Genomic DNA, 22,416 nt, shown 5'->3' with positions numbered 1-22,416 from the left:
ATATAGGTCCGTGAGAGGCGCGTGAAAATCACGCGCGTAGCGTGGACGTCTATCACGTTCGTCTGAATAAGCCCTAAAAATAAGAAAATAAAAGTTCTAAAAGTAGTAAAAGTAAAAATCCAAATTTTTCCCTTATCAGTCCTTTATTATTAATAACAAATAGATAAATAAACTATACATAATTGGTATCGCCGCATCCGTAACATCCTGAACTACAAAATTATTTCATTATCTATGCCGCGTGGTGAACGCCATAAACGAAAATAATAATAAACCATACCAGAATCACAATTTTTTGGTCACTTCACTTCCCAAAAAATGGAATAAAAAGAGATCAAAAAGTCGCATGCACCGAAAAATGGTACTGATCGAAACTACAGTTAGTTACGCAAAAAACAAGTCCTCGCACGGTGGAAAAAAAAAAAAGTTATGGCTCTTAGAATAAGGCAACACAAAAAGTAAATGAATTTTTATAAAAAGTATTTTAGTGTGAAAATGCCATAAGTCATAAAAAAACTATAAACATATGGTATCGCCGTAATCGTATCGCCCCGCAGAATAAAGTGAATGTCATTTATAGCGCACGGTGAACACTGTAAAAAAAAAGGCATAAAAAAACAATAGTAGAATTGCTGTTTTTTAGTCACCACGCCACCTAAAAATAGAATAAAAACCTGATCAAAAAGTTGCATGCACCCCATGAAAACTGCAATGGGGGTCACTTTAAAGGGGTTTACCCTGTACTGGTACCTCAGAAGTTCTGAAAATGTGACATGGCGCCCAGAAACCAATCCAGCAAAATCTACATGGAGCCCTGCTGTTTGTCCAACCTGCAGTGTATGACCACATGTGGGGTATCGCCGTAATATAAATAAGATAAATTGCTTTACAAATGTTGGGGTGCTTTTTCTCCTTTATTCCTTGTCAAAATTAAAAATTCTTACCTTTTATTGGAAAAATTAGATTTTCAATTTCACAGCCTAATTCCACAAATTGCAGCAAAAAACCTGTGGGATCTAAATGTCCACTATACCACTCGAGAAGTTGCTTGAGGGGTGTAGTTTGCCAAATATGGCCACTTTTGGGGGGTTTCCACTGTTTTGGCACCACAGAACCTCTTCAAACCGTTCATGGTGAGTAATAAAAAGGAGGCCTCATAATCCTCTAGGTGCTCTTTTGCTTCTGAGGCCGGTGTTTCAGTCCATTACCACACCAGGGCCACATGTGGGATATTTCTAAAAACTGCAGAATCTGGGCAATACGTTGCGTTTCTCTGGTAAAACCTTCTGTGTTACAGAAAAAAATGTAATAAAAAAAGATTGAAAATTTGTAAATTTCACCACTACTTGCTTTAAATTCCTGTGAAACACCTAGAGGCTGGGTTCACACACCCTAATTACGGACGTAATTCGGGCGTTTTAACATCGAATTACGTCCGAAAATACGGCTCCAATGCGCCGGCAAACATCTGCCCATTCATTTGAATGGGCTTTACGATGTTCTGTGCCGACGGTCATTTTTTTACGCGCCGCTGTCAAAAGACGGCGCGTAAAAAAGACACCCGCGTCAAAGAAGTGCCTGTCACTTCTTGGGACGTAATTGGAGCCGTTTTCCATTGGCACCATAGAAAAACAGCTCCAATTACGTCCGTAATGGACGCAGCGAAAAACGCCGGCAACATGCCATTACGTCTGAAATTCAGGAGATGTTTTCTCCTGAAAAGAGCTCCCTGATTTCAGCCGTAATGGACGCTGCCGTGTGAACATACCCAAAGGGTTAATAAACTTTCTAAATGCTTTGAATACTTAGAGGGGTCTAGTTTCTAAAACGGGTGTTTTATGGGGGTTTCTAATATATAAGCCCCTCAAAGCCACTACAGAACTGAACTGATACCTAAAAAAAAAAGGCTTTTGAAATGTTATTCAAAATATGAGAAATTGCTGCTTATGTTCTAAGCCGTGTAACGCCCTAGAAAAAAAAGGATGTTCAAAAAACGATGCAAACATATGGTAGACATTTGGAAAATGTGAACTAGTAACTATTTTGTCTAGTCTTACAAGTAGATGCATTTAAATTCAGAAAAATTAAATTTTTTCACATTTTCTCTAAATTTTGCTATTTCTCACAAATAAACACTGAATATATCAACCACATGTTACCACTAACATGAAGCCCAATGTGTCACGAGAAAATAATCTCAGAATCGCTTCGACAGGTTTAAGCATTCCGAAGTTATTACCACATAAAGTGAAATATGTCAGATTTGAAAAATGGGCTCTGAGCCTTAAACGAGGCTGCGTCCTTAAGGGGTTAATCACCCTGCACCTGTGTGCAGGGAAGACACTATGTTAACCTCTCAATAGGCGTCTAGGAATGTATCGCCCTTGGTAGATTAAGGGCTTATTCAGACAAACGTATAATACGTGAAAATCATGCGCGTAGCACGGACGTATTATACGTTCGTCTGAATAAGCCCTTAATCTACCAAGGGCGATACATTCCTAGATGCCTATTGAGAGGTTAACATGGGTGCGTGATGCGCGAAAAACGGGCAAATATAGATGTCGTGAGTTTTACGCAGCGGACATACGCTGCGTGAAAATCACTGACAGTCTGAACGGCCCCATTGACTAACATAGGTTCATGCGACGCACGTGAAAATCACGCGCGTAGCACGGACGTATTATACGTTCGTCTGAATAAGCCCTAAATGAAGGTAATTTAATTTCTATAGCATAGCACATATAGATATTTTGGTGTGCATGGACCCTATACATAGACAGAGTCCCTAAGGCGCCATACTCTGTGTCCTGCCGTATTAAGGTAAGTTCACACGTAGCATAAACACTGCAGATTTTACGCAATGGATTTCATTGCTGAAAATCTGCAGAATTACAGTAGCAGCAGAACGAATGAGATATGAACAAATCTCATCCACACGCTGCGAAAAATGTTTTTTACCACATTGAATTCAATTGGGAGGTGAAACCTGCAACAAATAGGAAATGTTGCGATTTCTGTGGCGGAAAAGCTGCGGTTCCGCTGCAAAAATTGCAAATCATAAGACACCTAAAACATCTTTTTCTTGTTTAAAATGAATAAAATATGTAATACTTACCCCCAGCCGTTGTCATAAAGACTTTTTTGGATGATGTTTTATCCCATGTGACTGCTGCAGTGGTCACATGGGCGGCAGCATCTTTCCAGGAGTCCGGGCTGCATGGAGAACAGATGGACGCAACGCTATGACAATGTCCGGGGGTAAGTATTGTCAGCTTTCTTTTTTTTTTTAACCACTGTTTTCCACGGCGGAGCACTCGGACGAAAAACGGCACCACAATTTGGTGCGTTTTTCGCCCGGATTTTCCTGCGGGTCCCAGGACGGATACGCCGTTGTGCTTTTACGCAGCGTTTTCTGCCCTGTGTGAACATACCCTTACTGAGGTATTCTCCCCTAGAAGCAAAGCCGTATGACTGACATTAAAAAAAACCCTCTGTATTAAATCAGAGTTGTAAAATATATCAAATTTACTAAAGACACGGTGCAAATGTACATCATCCACGAAGTGGCATATGGAAGAAAGAAAGTGGCTAATATGCCTAGCGAATTGGACCAAATATGTTATGCCACGTGCATTCAATAAATGTCAAGCAATCTGTACTATTTTACCAACTTATCCTAGGACACTATAGATGAATCTCCTGTCCTAGTGAAGTTCCTTTACTGATTTCAATGGAAGAAAACTGGAACATAAAAAAAGTACATAGAAACCACAATAATAGTGCTGCAATTGCTATTTGACATTCATAAGTGATGATTTGTGTATTTTATGGTGAAGTAATAATGTGCCTTTGTGCTGTACGGAGCCTTACGTAGTTTTTTACGCAATTTTTTATTTTTAGCCGAAGCCAGGAGTGGATCCAAAAAATAAGAAAAAGTATAAAGGAAGCACTTGTATACTTGTCTCTTTTGTATCCACGCCTGTGTTTGGTTTAAAAAACTGCATCGAAAACAGTATGAGTGAATCCAGCCTTAGGCCTCATGCACACGACCGTAAAAAGTCCCGTTATTACGGGTCGTAATTACGACCCGTAATAACGGGCTCATAGACTTCTATTGGCGACGGGTGCCTTCCCATTTTCTCACGGGAAGGTGCCCGTGCCGTTGAAAAAGATAGAACATGTCCTATTTCAGGCCGTAATAACGGCACGGACAGTCCATAGAAGTCTATGGAGCTCTCATAATGATGGGTGGCTACATGTGTGCACCCGTCATTACGGCAGCGTTGCTAAGCGACGTCAGTAAATAGTCACTGTCCAGGGAGCTGAAAGAGTTAACTGATCGGCAGTAACTCTTTCAGCACCCTGGACAGTGACTACCGATCAGTATAAACCTGTAAAAAATAAAAATAAAAGACGTTCATACTTACCGAGAACTTCCTGCTTCCTCCAGTCCGGTCTCCCGCCCGTTGCCTTGGTGACGCGTCCCTCTCGACATCCGGCCCGACGTCCTGGATGACGTTTCAGGCCATGTGACCGCTGCAGCCAATCACAGGTCAATCACAGGCTGCAGCGGTCACATGGACTGCCGCGTCATCCAGGGATGTCGGGCTGGATGTGAAGAGAGGGACGCGTCACCAAGACAACGGCCGGGTAAGTATGAATTTCTTTAACTTTTATTACAGAAAAGGCTGTCCCTTCTCTCTATCCTGCACTGATAGAGAAGGGGCTACCGATTAGTGCAGTGCTATTTTGCCGCCAAAAACGTGCCCGTAAATACGGGTGGAATACGGGTGACACCGGACCCATATTTACGGGCACGGGTTCGTAAATACTGGTGCAAAACGGGTGGAATACATGTGACACCGGACCCGTATTTACGCCAGTATTTACGGGTGGGAAAAAATACGGTCGTGTGCATGAGGCCTTAGGCTGGGTTCACACGACCTATTTTCAGGCGTAAATGAGGCGTATTATGCCTCGATTTACGCCTGAAAATAGGGCTCCAATACGTCAGCAAACATCTGCCCATTCATTTGAATGGGTTTGCCGACGTACTGTGCTGACAACCTGTAATTTACGCGTCGTCGTTTGACAGCTGTCAAAAGACGATGCGTAAAATTACAGCCTCGTCAAAAGAAGTGCAGGACACTTCTTGGGACGTTTTTGGAGCCGTTTTCTCATAGACTCTATTGAAAACAGCTCCAAAAACGGCCGAAAAAACGGGGCGAAAACGGCGCGAAAAACGCCGCGAAAAACGTGAGTTGCTCAAAAAACTTCTGAAAATCGGGTGCTGTTTTCCCTTGAAAACAGCTCCGTATTTTCAGACGTTTTTGGCTCAGCGTGTGAACATACCCTTAGGGTATGTTCACACAGAGTTTTTTGCAGGCAGAAAATTTTTCCTGGAAACATCAGCTCCGGTTTTTTTTAAGTGGTTTTGCACCACACGCGTTATTTGCTGCGTTTTTTTTAGTTATCTCTTCAACATAAAAATGGAGTATCAGGGAGCATTTTTTGCCGAAAAACGCATTGAAAATCGCGGCAAAAAGCGTAAAAAATCTCGTCAAAAACACGCGTCAAAAACGCGTTTATTTCCGTCTACCATTGATTTCAATGGGGTTTTTGAGATGGAAAAACGCCTCAAGATAGGGCATGTAGCTTCTTTTCACCGCAAGACGTTTTTTTCCCACACGGGTTCCGCGTAAAAAAACTCCATGTGAACTGGCCCATAGGGTTCATTCACACATTGAGGAGCGGTTAGTACCCCATCGAGAAACTGGATCCGAAAACCGCATGTGTTTTTACTGCCATTCGGAGTGTCTTTCAATGTGTTTGCGTTTCTACCGCAATCTCATCGAATAACGCATCAAATAGCGGTGAAAAGGCATGCGGTTTTCAAATTAGGTTTTTCCGATGGGGTTCTAACTGCACCTCAACCACAACGTCTCAATGGACCCTTAGGGTATGTTCAAACGCAGTAGCAAATACGTCTGAAATTACGGAGCTGTTTTTTTAACTCGCGTTTTTTACGGCCGTTTTTGGAGCGGTTTTCAATAGAGTCAATAAAAAACGCCTCCAAAAAGTGTCCTGCACTTCTTTTGACGAGCTGTCATTTTACGCGCCGTATTTTGACAGCGACGCGTAAAATAAAGGTTCGTGGGAACAGAACATCGTAATTCCCATTGAAAGCAATGAGCAGATGTTTGTAGGCGTATTAGGGGCGTTTTTTCAGGCAGGTTTCCGGTTTTCCGACGGAATCAATAGCGGAGTCGACTGCGCTATTGATTCCGTCGGAAAACCGGAAACCTGCCGGAATGGTGACGAACGGAAAGCATTAGCGATGTTTCCGTCACCATTGAGATCAATGGTGACTGAAACGGAAGCTGTGCTTTCACTTTCCGTTGCGGGGTTCACCCGACGGAAACCTCCAACGGAACGGAAATGAACGGTGATGTGAACAGGCCCTAAATAGTAAAATACAAAGAAAGGAACACGTGTTGTACATAATGCAAATAACCAGAAGAAACAGTGAATGTATTTACTATAATAAGGACTGATAGCTAGTGTTAAAGGGGTTTTCCAGCCAGTAAAAATGAATGGCCTATCCCTCAGGATAGTCGATCAATAGCTGATCGGTTGGCTGATAGCCGATCAGCTGTTTTGAAGCAGGTGCGGCGTTCGTACAAGCGCTGCTTCCTTCATTTCTACTTGCTCACTGTGAATCGTTGACACGCATTCAGCGGTGATTCACAGTTGTTTCAGCCTTTTCTCCCATTCACTTCACTACATTACATCTGTGTCGACGCTTCACAGTGAGCAAGTACAAATGAATCTCGTACAAACGCCGCACCCCCTTTAAAAACAGCTAATCAGCGGGGGTCCCGGGAGTTAGACCCCGACCCATCAGCTATTGATGGCCTATCCTGAGGATAGGCCATCAATTTATACTGGCTGGAAAACCCCTTTAAGTAAAATAAAAACATTTAGTTTAAGGCCTCATTCACACGGCAGGGTTTCACGGCCGGGTGCCGGCCGTTCATAAATCGGCCGGCACCCGGCTGCATTAGGAATAATAGACCCCTAATGGGGCTATTCACACGACCGATTTTTTAACGGCCGGGAAATCCGGCCGTCAAAAAATAGGACATGCTCTATCTTCGCCCGGGTGCGTTCCGAGTGATGGCCGGGTTTCCCGGCGCTTGCGCTCTATCTCCTCCTCCTCACAGCGCAGAGTGCATGTGAGGAGGAGGAGTTGATGCCATTCTGACGAATGGCATCGCTGCACACTGTGTGGCAGGGCCGGGGTGTACAGCAGGTGGAGGGAGCGCTGCGCTGGCTCCCTTCCCCTGCTTGTTAAAATCACCCTGGCCCGGCGACACCTTCGATGGCGCCGCTAGCAGCTGCTGCTGCTACTACTGCAGCGACGCCACTATAGCAGAGCGGGGAGGTATCTCCCCGCTCTGCTATGTGCTAGCCGCACTTTAGCTCCTTGAAGGAGCGGAATCCCCGTGTTTTCGGGGATTCCGCTCCTGGACAGAGCGCTTGATGTCTCTGTCCATATCTGGGCAGTGACATCAGGGGAAACTCCTGAAGCGGAATCCCCGAACACATGGGGATTCCCCTTCAGGAGTTGCCGCTGATGTCACTGTCCGGATCTGCCCGGCCCGGCACGGATGCAAAACTTTATGCAAACCGGCCGGGCAGAATGGCCGATTTTACCGGCCGGCACTCGGGCTCGGGAACGACCCGTTCGTGTGAATCCCGCCTTAGGCACCAATAAAATTCTTGGAGATACCTGGTCTTAGGCTGGACCATTGACACGTTGACCATTGACAATTCTAGGCCTCCCGTCTTAATAGTGGGGTTCATGATGTTAACCAGTTTTACTACAGCGAGTGACACCTTACATTACTAAACATTAATGCAGTAACATTTTTAGAATCTGGCAACCCAAATTATTGTAAATCTAAAATTAGAATTGGATATCTCAGCTTACTTTCCTGAACTTGGGAGATTCCAGTTTATCTTGCACTGGATATGAGTGCTGGACTATCAGAATTTCTGCACTATCAGATGCCGGATTCGAGAAATTGCACTGCATATTGTAGATAAGAAAGCTGTCTGGAGCCACATAATACACAGACATAAGCACCTGCACTGCGTGTGGACGGAGTCTGACTAGGCTCGAATTATAAAAATGTTTCCACATTAGCCCAGGGTGTAGCTAGACGGGGGCTGACGTGCCAGGGAAGGGCACTAAAAAGCTGCTATTCCTTGGCCGTGGTATTTATATAAAGGGCTAGGGCCTCAAACTGAAACTTTTGCCCAGGGTGAAGGAAAGCCTAGGTACGATAGTGACGCCTTAGTGATAGCCGCACCTCTTCAAAAGGACAAATTTGTGAACTTCCTAAAACTGATCATAACATGAAAAATAACAAGAATACGTGCAATTTTACGATCACTAATGATAATTCTTACGTTTGTGGTACCAGAAATGATCGGTTTCCATTGGTCAGAACAATGCTAGTTGTAGCATTTACTATCGTAGCAGTAAGGCTGGATTCACACGAGCATGTTACGTCTGTAATGGACGGACGTATTTCGGCCGGAAGTCCCGGACCGAACACACTGCAGGGAGCATTATGTACGACGCTAGGAGTCCCTGCCTCTGCGTGGAACTACTGTCCCGTAGTGAAAACATGATTACAGTACGGGAAAGTTGTCTTGCAGCGAGGCAGGGACTCCTAGCGTCGTACATAACTATGATGCTAGGAGCCCGGCTCCCTGCACTGTGTTCGGTCCGGGACTTCCGGCCGAAATACGTCCGTCCATTACGGACGTAATGTGCTCGTGTGAATCCAGCCCTAGAAAGGAAAGAAAATTATTTATATTTTTAGGAATGATATATTAGCGTATTTCCTATTCCTGGCAAGTATTCGGATCTCACGAAATATCAGAACTCTTCATATTGGTATGGCTAGATGTACGGGTGAAAATGCAAAAAACATCTTCATGAAAATGAATCTGTGTGCAGTCCTCGAGCTGAGGACTCCTTGTTATTACAATCATCATCTATTCCTAGGTTTCATTTCAATGATGATGTCAGATATATGACTGAGCTGTAATATTTTTTTTCCATTGGTTGTATTTTCAATTGTACCTTTTGAAAAATAGTATTGAAACAATTTTAAAAAATTAATTTGTGCGCATATATCATTTTTGTGGTTGTTTCTCGTCAGTCCTCTAACACCGTTGAAGGGTTAGGGTATGTTCACATGACAGCGCAAAAACAGCTCCTGAATTTCAGAAGTTTTTGCAAGTACTCGCGTTTTTCACGGCGTCTTTGGAGCTGTTCTTCATTGGAGTGAATGAAAAACGGCTCCAATTACGTCCCAAGAAGTGTCCTGCACTTCTTTGATGCGGGCGTAATTTTACGCGCCGTCTTTTGACAGCGACATGTAAAATGACACCTCATCTGCACAGAACATCGTAAAAGCCATTGCAGGCAATGGGCAGATGTTTGCCGACGTATTGGAGCCGTCTTTTCAGGTGTAAAACGCCTCCGTTACATGTGAAATATGTTGTGTGCACAAACCCTTATTATCATTGATCTGACTTTTCTGTGCATATTAATAATATAGTGACCGTCACCAATGTTGACAGCAGCTGCTACAAACACATGGACAAGTCGGGACTCGTGGAATTATGGCGCTCACCCCTGTGCCGTGTTTTGGAAGACAAACATGTCATAAAACACCTGTTTATTTTATTATATCAATAGAACATCCTATTAAATACTAATTGGCGGGGGTCTAAACGCTGAGACCCCCACTGATCCTGACACACATTTGTTCCCTGACGCGATGGAGAGCAGGATGCTCACGTGTGGTCCCTCTCTAATAACATGAATGGCTGTCAGGGGATAACATTTTTAGTTTGTTCTCCACCAGCGTCCAGGATCAAAACCAGGCAGCTGTACGGTTTAGAGGGGTTTCTAGCGATCAGCGCCTTACGACGTGTTTTAAAACACATCAGTGATATCACAGGATCTTATTGCTGTGCCACCTCTCTATAAGTACGAATGCCATGCTGATGTCATGTATAGAAGTAAACAGAGCACCAGCTGGGTGAACCCAGAGAGCTGCATCACAGGAATGGACGGGTACTGCTATGCAGGTATATTCCATAGTTTATTATATTTAGAAAGTCTTTGTCTTCACAACCCTAAAAAATCCTTTAAATCATGTTTTCCTTTGAACAGTATTTTAGCGATTAAACATAACACGTAACTGTAAATACAATGGTAACTGATACAGATCCTGAGCTAGTCCATTTACTGCATTCACAATTCTCCAGGTTTCAGAGCTGAAATCTCCCACCACTCCTTCTGCAGAGCTTCATCGGGTGATTTACAATCTATACAGTGTAATTTTCACTCCAGATGCTGGCGGAGATATATAAAAATTGGTGCAAAGGAAAAGTCAAGTAGTTGCTGACGGCAACCAATTAGGTTGCTGCTTTCATCTTACAAAAGCCCTCTGGAAAATAAGAGGAATCTGATAGGTTGCCATGGGCAACTACTGCATTTTATTTCTTTGGTAACAATGTTGATACATCTCCACCCCTGTACTAATTGCCACTCTGCATTATAGGAACTTAGCAAAGCTGTTAGGATGCATGTCAACAAGCTTGTTGACTGTTTCCAACGACAACCAGCAGAACTGTGAACACATGCTGTAACTCAGGATACGTACTAGATAAGTGATATTATGTATTTATAAAGTTATTCAACTTTTGATGTAGATAATATCTATATAAACTGTGCAATTGTGTTTGTACATAGACTTTTTGAGAATTTGACACATGAGCTCCCATTCTTGCCTTTCTGATTTTTATCTGCAAATATTTTATAAACTTCTTACTAGATACGCAGCAGTGTGGCATGGATGTCCTGGGCAGGGCTCCCTGTATGTGATAGTGACATAATATTCAGAATCTATATACAATATAGCATGGTGAGATAGCCCTGTATCATCACTGTAGTGGTCCTCCTATTCTCTTCTGGGCTGGTGGTATATGGACCCTAAGATATTGGTGCCGTTTTGCCACAGAAAATGTCATATAACATATATACAAGAAGCTTCAGTCAAGTGACAGTCCATACATAACGAGAAATGTCAGCTCTCAAAGAAGGAAAAGTCATGTGACCACCACACATTGTTTGGTCATCCGTAACATTTGGCGTCTGTCAGTCACGAAAAAGTCATGTGACCACTAAATCTCCCGCCAAATGTCCTCCGCCTCATAATCTACAGGCGCTGGTCAGTGGCGACACATAACAACCCTCTGAGGGGAGTCATCATGCCCCGCTTGCTGGCAGACCCTCTTCTATTTCTGGCAGGTATCACAATGCCAGGGCCTGCCTGCTCCTTGGTATAAGCTGGCTCCGGCTGCAATTGCTGTCCCTCCTCCCCATCTTTAAGTCTCCGGGGTAAAAGGGCAGATTATCCCCAGACAGTCCTAGGCAGAAGTCCGGAGACGTAACCCGGCGGAGCAGGCGGTTGCACAGTAATGTTCCCCCTGTGACCGGCCCGTCCCAGCTGTGCGCACGTTGGATAACCAGCTCCGGTATACGCAGAGCTTCTTTCTCCGGGAGGGATTTGTCCTCCGTGTGGGCGGGAGAACAACTAGTGGAGCGGATGAGGACCCCCCGGGACTGCGGCCCGTCCTCCTCCCTGCGGTGTGAGAAGGGCCGGGAGAAGCGCTCCAGCATCTGTCGGGATAAGGGTTTCGGGCTGCGGGCTGGTGTCTCTCCGTTTCTTGAGTCGGGGCTACGACCGCTGCGCCCGGTCAAGGCTCTTTCACACTCCCAGTGGCCGGCCATCCGGGCAGCATCCAGAGCAGTTATTCCCTCTCTGTTAGTGGCGTCCAGGCAGAGCCCGAAGCGTTTATAGGATCGGAGCAGGAAGAGCAGCTCCGCGCTGTGACCGCAAGAAGCCGCGTACATGAGCGCCCTGTTCCCGTCCCGGTCTGGGATCTCCGGGTTTGCGCTGTGCTGGACCAGCAGCTTCACCGCGTCCAGGTGTCCAAGCTCGCAGGCTAGACTCAGAGCCGTGCGCCCAGCCTCGTCCTGCCCGTTCACATCCGCCCCTTTGTCGAGGAGCAGCCGTACAAAGCGAGTTCGGAGCTCGGCTTCCCTCAGAACCACGGCGAACATTAGCGGGGTGCGGCACTGATCGCCCGCGGGAGAGTTTATAATCCTGCGATCCAAAGCGTCCAGCACGAAACGGGCCAGGTGCACCTTACCGCCGTGCATGGCGTCCAGAAAGGTGCGGGTGCCGGAGCTGCGCCGGAGGTCCCGGGGACGGAGCATCATAGGCTGAGGGAATAAAGGCTGTACTGTCCCGGTGTGGAGCTAGCCTGGCGTCCTCCAGGTCCCCCGCTGTGGGAAGACCCGGCCTCTTGAGACCAAGCTCTTTATATATCCTGGTAGCCATGGTAACGCGGACCATCACCGCAGCCGGGGTGTGTTCGGGGGAGGGAGACTTATTCACTGCGTGAGAAATTAGGGACGGCGGGAGGAGAAGCGCACAAGTGGGATACCGGCAAATACATACACATTGACTGCAATAATATCAAAATAGAAATGAGTTGCACCCATGCAGCAAATCTTCATTTGTTGACCAAGACCTCCTACACGTGACACTAAACGCTATGGTGGTTCTCACTGGCGTGGCTATAGGGGTCGCAGCGGTCGCAATTGTATCTAAGCCTACCACACTGGAGGTTTAGATATAGGGCCCCAGCACACAGTAATCTTATACTGTATAAGATTACTGTCTGCTGGACCCTGTATCTAAGCCTACCTTGTGGTAGGCTTAGATACAGGGTCCCACAGACAGTATCACACATGGCCCCGGTATCTAAGCCTAACACATGTGTTACTAATCGTTTTTTTTGTGTTTTCTTACAGGTTCGGTCGTTGGACTACGGCAGATTCCAGGACTACTTCAATGACGGCTTTTTTTTTTATTATCAATAAAATGGTTAATGAGGGCTGTGTGGGTTTTCTTTTTATTTCAATAAAATATTTTTTCTATGTCTTTGTTTTTTAAACTATATTACTACTGCCTTAGTAATGGCCGCCGGCTGATTGATAGCATCCATTGCTAAGGCGAGGCTTAGTGTTAGCGGATGCAGAGGCGAACACTAACCCCCTTTATTACCCCGGCACCCACCGCCACCAGGGGTGCTGGGAAGAGCCGGGTACGATCCAGTATCTGACCATCTGTAGTGATGGTCGGCCACTGGGATGGCCGCAGGCTGGTATTATCAGGAGAGGAAAGGCCAGATACAGTGGCCCTTCCCACCCTGGTAATGCTAGGCTGCTGCTGCTTTATTGTATCTGGCTGGTTATGAAAAATGGGGGGACCCCACGTCATTTAAAAAATAAATAATAATAATTGGAAAGAACGAAGTCGGGTCCCCCCCCCAATTTTCATAACCAGCCAGATACAACACAGCAGCAGCAGGCAGCATTACCAGGGTGGTAGGTGCCACTGTTTTTGGCCTTCCCCAGCCTAATACTACCGGCCTGCGGCCTCCCGAGTGCCTAACCATCACTGCAGATGGTCGGGTACTGGTTCGTACCCGGCTCTTCCCAGTACCCCTGGTGGTGGTGGGTACCGGGGTAATAATGGAGGTTAGTGTTGGCCTCTGCACCGGCTAACATTAAGCCCCGCCTTAGTAATGGAGGTTGTCAATCAGCCAGCGGCCATTACTAAGGCGGTGATAATAAAGTTGAAAAAGATGCAAGCGCATAGAAAAAATATTTTATTGAAATAAAAAAACACACACAACCCTCATTAACCATTTTATTGAGAATAAAAAAAAACGCCGTCATTGAAGTCCTCGTATCCGAAGTCCAACAACCGAACCTGTAAAAAAACACAAACACACAAAAATAATCAGTAACACATAAAGAAGCAAAATTACCTTTCCTGGGTCCAACGCTGGAGCCGCAATGTCAGCAAGCTGAGTCCTGTATCTAATCTTATCACGTGTGATACTGTCTGCTGAGCCCTGTATCTAATCCTATCATGTGTGATACTGTCTGCTGGGCCCTATATCTAATCCGATCATGTGTGATACTGTCTGCTGGGCCCTATATCTAATCCAATCATGTGTGATACTGTCTGCTGAGCGACTGTATCTAATCCTATCATGTGTGATACTGTCTGCTCAGCCACTGTATCTAATCCTATCATGTGTGATACTGTCTGCTGAGCCACTATCTAATCCTATCATGTGTGATACTGCCTTCTGAGCCACTGTATCTAATCCTATCATGTGTGGTACTGTCTGCTGAGTCATTGTATCTAATCCTATCATGTGTGATACTGTCTGCTGGGCCACTGCAGCTAATCCTATCATGTGTGATACTGTCTGCTGAGCCACTGTATCTAATCCTATCATGTGTGATACTGTCTGCTGAGTCATTGTATCTAATCCTATCATGTGTGATACTGTCTGCTGGGCCACTGCATCTAATCCTATCATGTGTGATACTGTCTGCTGAGCCACTGTATCTAATCCTATCATGTGTGATACTGTCTGCTGAGTCATTGTATCTAATCCTATCATGTGTGATACTGTCTGCTGAGCCACTGTATCTAATCCTATCATGTGTGATACTGCCTTCTGAGCCACTGTATCTAATCCTATCATGTGTGATACTGTCTGTTCAGCCACTGTATCTAATCCGATCATGTGTGATACTGTCTGCTGAGCCAATGTATCTAATCCTATCCATAGTTTATAGGGTCGTAGTCCTATAGATATGCTATGCTGTCTCCTATACACACATTTTTTTTTGGGCGGACACATATGTATTGGGGCTATTTCCCCTGACATTTTAAATCCTGAGGGTATGTTCACACGGCAGCGTCCATTATGGCTGAAATTACGGAGTTGATTTCAGGAGAAAACAGCTCCGGAATTTCAGACGTAATGGCATGTGCAGGCGTCTTTCGCTGCGTCCATTACGGACGTAATTGGAGCTGTTTTTCTATGGAGTCAATGGAAAACGGCTCCATTTACGTCTGAAGAAGTGACAGGCACTTCTTTGAATAGGCCGATGTTTGCCAACGCTTTTGAGACGCATTTTCGGACGTAATTCAATGCTAAAACGCCCGAATTACGTCCGTAAATAGGGTGTGTGAACCCAGACTTAGTGACGCCCCGGCTGCTAGTGTTGCATTGTTGGGTCACTTAGGAGATCCAGCGATGCAGCTGATAGCTGCGGACCGTCGGCCATGAGGAGTTTGCGGGGGGGGGGGGCCCAATAAGAACTTCTGCATCGGGGCCCATGAGCCTTTAGCTGCGCCCCTGCACATTGTTATACTATATCCTCGGAAAACACGTCACAATACACCTCACTATGCTGTATACTTATAGATACACATCACTATATACTTCTATACACTTATAGAAAAAAGATGTGGTTATTCAAAACCATACCTAAACATACCCAAAATTGCAATATAATATAGCACGGTGCCATTCCTGATAAAGAATATTGAAAAAGAAAAAGAAAAAAATGATCCAGGAATATAGCTAGGCACTCTTGGGTTGGATAAAATTTAACAAAATATTTTATTTATAAATCCAGATAATACCGGCAGTATAAATTTATACAACAACAGTTTCAAATATTTTTCTCCTGGCCAGGAAAAGATACATATAATAGCACCCCTATGCTTCTATAATATCACCTCATAAGTATGTATGTAAACATCATATATGCATGGAACAAATTTGAGAAGATAACAATTTTCAAAGCAAAAACGCTGGGTTATGTTCACACTTGCGATTTTCAACCATATATGTTGTTTTTATCACTAAGTGGCCAGAGTTCCTATATAGAGTGGTTGGTAGTGGTGTTTTGAAGACATTCTTTTTATAAGAAGTATAAATCTCAGAATAGGAAGACAGTCCCATATGTTAAGGGGATATAATTTGCAGCATATCTTTTTCCCTCATAAGCGGATCCTTGATTTTTATGTATATCTTATGGTGATAGGTAGTCTTTTCACAGACCTTTAGGGTCAATATGTAGCCCTCAATCTTGAGCTTTAGAGGTTTTTACCTTGAACAGCCAGCGAATGCCAGGAATCCTTGCATGAAAGCAGTCGGTCCAATAGATGGAAGGTCAAGATCTTCACAAAAGGGGCAAAATTCACCTGTATGGCCATACATTTCATTTAAGCCTCCAAATCTCCATCATCATATCAATTGAGAATTTTTTCCCCTCGGTCTCCACGGGCATTCGCCACTGCACTCCGAGAGACACGGGCCCGGCAAGGCAGGATCACACGCTGGCAGCCAGGTAAGTTTAAAATCCTATCGTATGTCTCCTTCCACGTGGTATCTCCAACACTGGACAGGAATTCACAGGGCAGAGTGTAGACGTCACTACCCGCCCTGTCTGATTGAGACAGCTGACGCGTTTCATCCCAGTACGGGATTTCTTCAGAGCCGTTTGACAGATACTGCCAAACATGATACCTTTATAGTATCCCAAAGTTCATTCATTGGTTCCATGGTTGTACAGGTAATCTTCCATGGGGATAATCCAAAAAGCATTATAGGAGTCATATGTAGATCTTTCATAAAATACAATGATCAATTTCAATAGAAAATAGAGGCATTTTTTTGGTCAAGTAAACAGTACATTTGTCCATTAGTTTATATATATATAGAGAATGTATTTAGTGTTCTCATAGGGAGGGCAATCAATATTGCATCCCCATACAGTTTTAACAATAATACCAATTGAGTATGAATCCTCCATAAGAATATTAATATTACCTAGGTCTAATTATCAATATTAATTTATCCAAGAATATAATTAGCCAAAATTGCTATTATTTAAACCTTGTGGCGGAATTATGGAGAAATAAGTTTTTTAACATGAAATCCCTTGCTACGCAGTTTATGTAATTATGCTATATCATAAGTTATATACAAAAAGAATCAGCTAAATTGATCAGTATTTCAAAACTGAACAAATAATTTGTTCAATTTGCAGCTATCTTTATATATATATATATATATATATATATATATATATATATATATATATGGAATTCATAATGTATTTCAGGGGAAGCAGGGAGAAAGGGCCCATACCTGTTAAGGCATCAGGACCTGAGTCCCCACTAAACCCAGAAAATGTTCAAAAACAATGATCCATCAATATAGTGGCAGGATCCTATAGGAACACTTTTACCACTAGATCTCGTGATCGTTTTGTTAGATATATATAGCTGTTACTCATGAGAGGAGCCGCCAAGGAACCCTAGGGGGGGCAGGGAGAGGGATCACATGCCCAAGGGATGCCCGGAGGGCACTAGGTCCCTAGTCCCCACCACCCACAGCGGACCTATAAGCAACCCCTCCCACTGCAAAGGATTGCAAGGGGTGGATAGTATATTATTTTATTACATTCACCCAATTGATTGAATATTTTATATTGAGAGAACACCATTCACATTCATTCTACAAAGAACAGGTCCCATTATGTAAACGAAATGGGACATCCAGACCAGAGGCACACTGTTGACATTAATGTCCGATTCCAAGGAAAAGTTTTTTTATATATAAAGTAACCTACGAGTTTCAAATTCGATTTTAATATAGAGCTCTCAGAAGAGTATATATATATATTTGTATTGTTTGCTAATGCTATGTAGCTCGAAAAATACAAAAAATCGAAGGGGGAGCACCGTACCACAAAGATAAGACCGCTCAACGTACTTATACCAAGATCCAAAAGGAGCAACTGGAGACCACTGCGGACGCTGGTAATGCAGCCATCCCAGTGGAAGTCCATTAGCTCCCAAGAGATAGAGTCTCAGAGGAACATATTAAATTTTATTTCATTATTAAGTCCCCTAGGATTCAAAGTTCCCAATGTATAAATCCACATGGTTTCTTTTTGAAGAAGTATTCGGTTAAGATCACCTCCCCTTCTATCTTGAAATAGTTGGTAGATCCCCATGAATTTTAGGCCAGTCGGTGATTGAGCATGATATGTTTTAAAATGTGCAGCTAGGGGATTTGTTATTTCACCTTTAATAATGTCCCGGACATGTTCATTGATACGAATGTGTAACTCTCGCTTCGTTTTACCAATATATTGTTTCCCACATGGGCAGACAATGGAGTAGACGACCATAGTCGAACGACAGTTAATGAAATTAAGGACTTTAAATTCCCTTCTGTGTTCACTATCGAAAAATTTGTCTGATTTTGACACGTACTTACAACATTTGCAAGAGCCGCACATGAACATTCCTTTTGGACGTTTTTGTAGCCAGTTCTCATTCCCTGGGGTCCTTCTCTTAAACTCCGAGCTCACCAACATATCCCTCAATGTGGGGGCCTTTTTTGGGACCATACTCGGTACATTCCCTACTATTGACTTGATTTTTTTATCCAAAGTCAAATGTGGCCAATTTTTTATCATCAAGTTTCGAAGTATATCCCAATGGGACCCATATCTCGAAATGAATCTAACTCTGTTGTCACTGTCGTCTTTTTTACCTCTCTTGAGGATTTCCTCTCTATTCTGTCTGGATGCCCTATTATATCCTTTCTTAATCAATTTTTTGGAGTATCCCCTATTTTCAAAACGAGAAGACAGATCTTGTGCTTCACTTTTGAAATCCCCAAAATCAGTACAATTGCGACGAATTCGAAGAAATTCACTTATCGGGATCCCCTTAATTTGAGATGGAAAGTGATGGCTACTTGCTGCCAACAGGGTATTACCTGATGTTGGTTTTCGATATGTGGTCGTTTTTAGTCTATTTCCCTCCCTATGGATATTAAGATCAAGGAAACTAATATGGTCTTCACTATAAGTGAAGGTCAGGAGAATATTTAGCTTATTGACATTTAGATCTCTAATGAAACTTTCCAACAAATCCAATGATCCCCTCCAACATAAGAGAACATCATCCATGTATCTAAGCCAAGCGGAAGCACATTTTCTAAAGAGGGGGTGTGGGTATACTATAAATTCTTCCCACCATCCCAGATGTAAGCAGGCATATGATGGTGCACAAGAGGATCCCATGGCTGTTCCACGGATCTGGCGATAGAATTTGCCATCAAAAGAAAAACAATTATAATTCAAAACAAATTCCAACATTTCAATAATAAATTCATTCTGGTGAGGGGAAAAAATTCTCAATTGATATGATGATGGAGATTTGGAGGCTTAAATGAAATGTATGGCCATACAGGTGAATTTTGCCCCTTTTGTGAAGATCTTGACCTTCCATCTATTGGACCGACTGCTTTCATGCAAGGATTCCTGGCATTCGCTGGCTGTTCAAGGTAAAAACCTCTAAAGCTCAAGATTGAGGGCTACATATTGACCCTAAAGGTCTGTGAAAAGACTACCTATCACCATAAGATTTATATGTTACATATTGACCTTAACAGGTCTGTGAAAGGACTCTCTATCACCATAAGATATACATAAAAATCAAGGATCCGCTTATGAGGGAAAAAGATATGCTGCAAATTATATCCCCTTAACATATGGGACTGTCTTCCTATTCTGAGATTTATACTTCTTATAAAAAGAATGTCTTCAAAACACCACTACCAACCACTCTATATAGGAACTCTGGCCACTTAGTGATAAAAACAACATATATGGTTGAAAATCGCAAGTGTGAACATAACCCAGCGTTTTTGCTTTGAAAATTGTTATCTTCTCAAATTTGTTCCATGCATATATGATGTTTACATACATACTTATGAGGTGATATTATAGAAGCATAGGGGTGCTATTATATGTCTCTTTTCCTGGCCAGGAGAAAAATATTTTAAACTGTTGTTGTATAAATTTATACTGCCGGTATTATCTGGATTTATAAATAAAATATTTTGTTAAATTTTATCCAACCCAAGAGTGCCTAGCTATATTCCTGGATCATTTTTTTCTTTTTCTTTTTCAATATACTTCTATACACACCTCACTATACTATATACACCTCACTATACTATATACTTCTATATACACCTCACTATGCTGTATACTTCTATATACACCTCACTATGCTGTATACTTATATATACACTTCACTATACTGCATATATATATATATATATATATATATATATATATATATATATATATATATACACAGTGAAGGAAATAAGTATTTGATCCCTTGCTGATTTTGTACGTTTGCCCACTGTCAAACTCATGAACAGTCTAGAATTTTTAGGCTAGGTTAATTTTACCAGTGAGAGATAGATTATATTTAAAAAAAAAAAACAGAAATCACATTGTCAAAATTATATATATTTATTTGCATTGTGCACAGAGAAATAAGTATTTGATCCCCTACCAACCATTAAGAGTTCAGCCTCCTCCAGACCAGTTACACGCTCCAAATCAACTTGGTGCCTGCATTAAAGACAGCTGTCTTACATGGTCACCTGTATAAAAGACTCCTGTCCACAGACTCAATTAATCAGTCTGACTCTAACCTCTACAACATGGGCAAGACCAAAGAGCTTTCTAAGGATGTCAGGGACAAGATCATAGACCTGCACAAGGCTGGAATGGGCTACAAAACCATAAGTAAGACGCTGGGTGAGAAGGAGACAACTGTTGGTGCAATAGTAAGAAAATGGAAGATATACAAAATGACTGTCAATCGACATTGATCTGGCGCTCCATGCAAAATCTCACCTCGTGGGGTATCCTTGATCCTGAGGAAGGTGAGAGCTCAGCCGAAAACTACACGGGGGGAACTTGTTAATCATCTCAAGGCAGCTGGGACCACAGTCACCAAGAAAACCATTTGTAACACATTACGCCGTAATGGATTAAAATCCTGCAGTGCCCGCAAGGTCCCCCTGCTCAAGAAGGCACATGTACAGGCCCGTCTGAAGTTTTCAAATGAACATCTGGATGATTCTAAGAGTGATTGGGAGAAGGTGCTGTGGTCAAATGAGACTAAAATTGAGCTCTTTGGCATTAACTCAACTCGTCGTGTTTGGAGGAAGAGAAATGCTGCCTATGACCCAAAGAACACCGTCCCCACTGTCAAGCATGGAGGTGGAAACATGTTTTGGGGGTGTTTCTCTGCTAAGGGCACAGGACTACTTCACCACATCAATGGGAGAATGGATGGAGCCATGTACCGTCAAATCCTGAGTGACAACCTCCTTCCCTCCACCAGGACATTAAAAATGGCTTGTGGCTGGGTCTTCCAGCACGACAATGACCCGAAACATACAGCCAAGGCAACAAAGGAGTGGCTCAAAAAGAAGCACATTAAGGTCATGGAGTGGCCTAGCCAGTCTCCAGGCCTTAATCCCATCGAAAACTTATGGAGGGAGCTGAAGATCTGAGTTGCCAAGCGACAGCCTCGAAATCTTAATGATTTACAGATGATCTGCAAAGAGGAGTGAGTCAAAATTCCATCTAACATGTGTGCAAACCTCATCATCAACTACAAAAAACGTCTGACTGCTGTGCTTGCCATCAAGGGTTTTGCCACCAAATATTAAGTCTTGTTTGCCAAAGGGATCAAATACTTATTTCTCTGTGCACAATGCAAATAAATATATATAATTTTGACAATGTGATTTTCTGTTTTGTTTTTTTATATAATCTATCTCTCACTGGTAAAATTAACCTAGCCTAAAAATTCTAGACTGTTCATGTCTTTGACAGTGGGCAAACGTACAAAATCAGCAAGGGATCAAATACTTATTTCCTTCACTGTATATATATATATATATATATATATATATATATATATATATATATATACATATACATACATATATATATTACACCTCACTATACTATATACTTATATATACACCTCACTATACTGTAGATTTATATATACACCTCACTATACTATATACTTCTATATACACCTCACTATACTATATACTTATATATACACCTCACTATACTATATACTTATATATACACCTCACTATACTGCATATACACTACCGTTCAAAAGTTTGGGGTCGCGCAGACAATTTTGTGTTTTCCATGAAAACTCACATTTATATTTATCAAATGAGTTGCAAAATGACTAGAAAATATAGTCAAGACATTGACAAGGTTAGAAATAATGATTTTTATTTGAAATAATAATTTTCTCCTTCAAACTTTGCTTTCGTCAAAGAATGCTCCATTTGCAGCAATTCCAGCATTGCAGACCTTTGGCATTCTAGCTGTTAATTTGCTGAGGTAATTTCACCCCATGCTTCCAGAAGCCCCTCCCACAAGTTGGATTGGCTTGATGGGCACTTCTTGCGTACCATACGGTCAAGCTGCTCCCACAACAGCTCTATGGGGTTGAG

At 42.8% G+C, this 22,416-nt stretch overlaps 1 protein-coding gene and 1 long non-coding RNA gene across 2 annotated transcripts in view; both read right to left on the bottom strand.

The window, feature by feature from the left end:
• The window catches only part of LOC142664760 (uncharacterized), a 37,576-nt gene that overhangs the window by 4,455 nt on the left and 10,705 nt on the right, over positions 1-22,416 (bottom strand). The window lies entirely within an intron of this gene.
• ANKRD63 (ankyrin repeat domain 63) lies at positions 10,172-12,535 on the bottom strand. The gene has a single exon (XM_075844838.1). The coding sequence runs from the start codon at positions 12,374-12,376 to the stop codon at positions 11,405-11,407; it is 972 nt and encodes a 323-aa protein (XP_075700953.1). The 5' UTR covers positions 12,377-12,535; the 3' UTR covers positions 10,172-11,404.

The sequence above is a fragment of the Rhinoderma darwinii genome, chromosome 12 (genome assembly GCF_050947455.1).
Source record: "Rhinoderma darwinii isolate aRhiDar2 chromosome 12, aRhiDar2.hap1, whole genome shotgun sequence".
Classification (NCBI taxonomy): Eukaryota; Metazoa; Chordata; class Amphibia; order Anura; family Rhinodermatidae; genus Rhinoderma; species Rhinoderma darwinii.
Note: the sequence above shows the minus strand (reverse complement) of the source record. Positions and strands in the feature narration are given on the sequence as shown.

Coding starts and splice junctions, on each gene's coding strand:
- ANKRD63 (XM_075844838.1), bottom strand. CDS start 12,376: ATGATGCTCCGTCCCCGGGACCTCCGGCGCAGCTCCGGCACCCGCACC.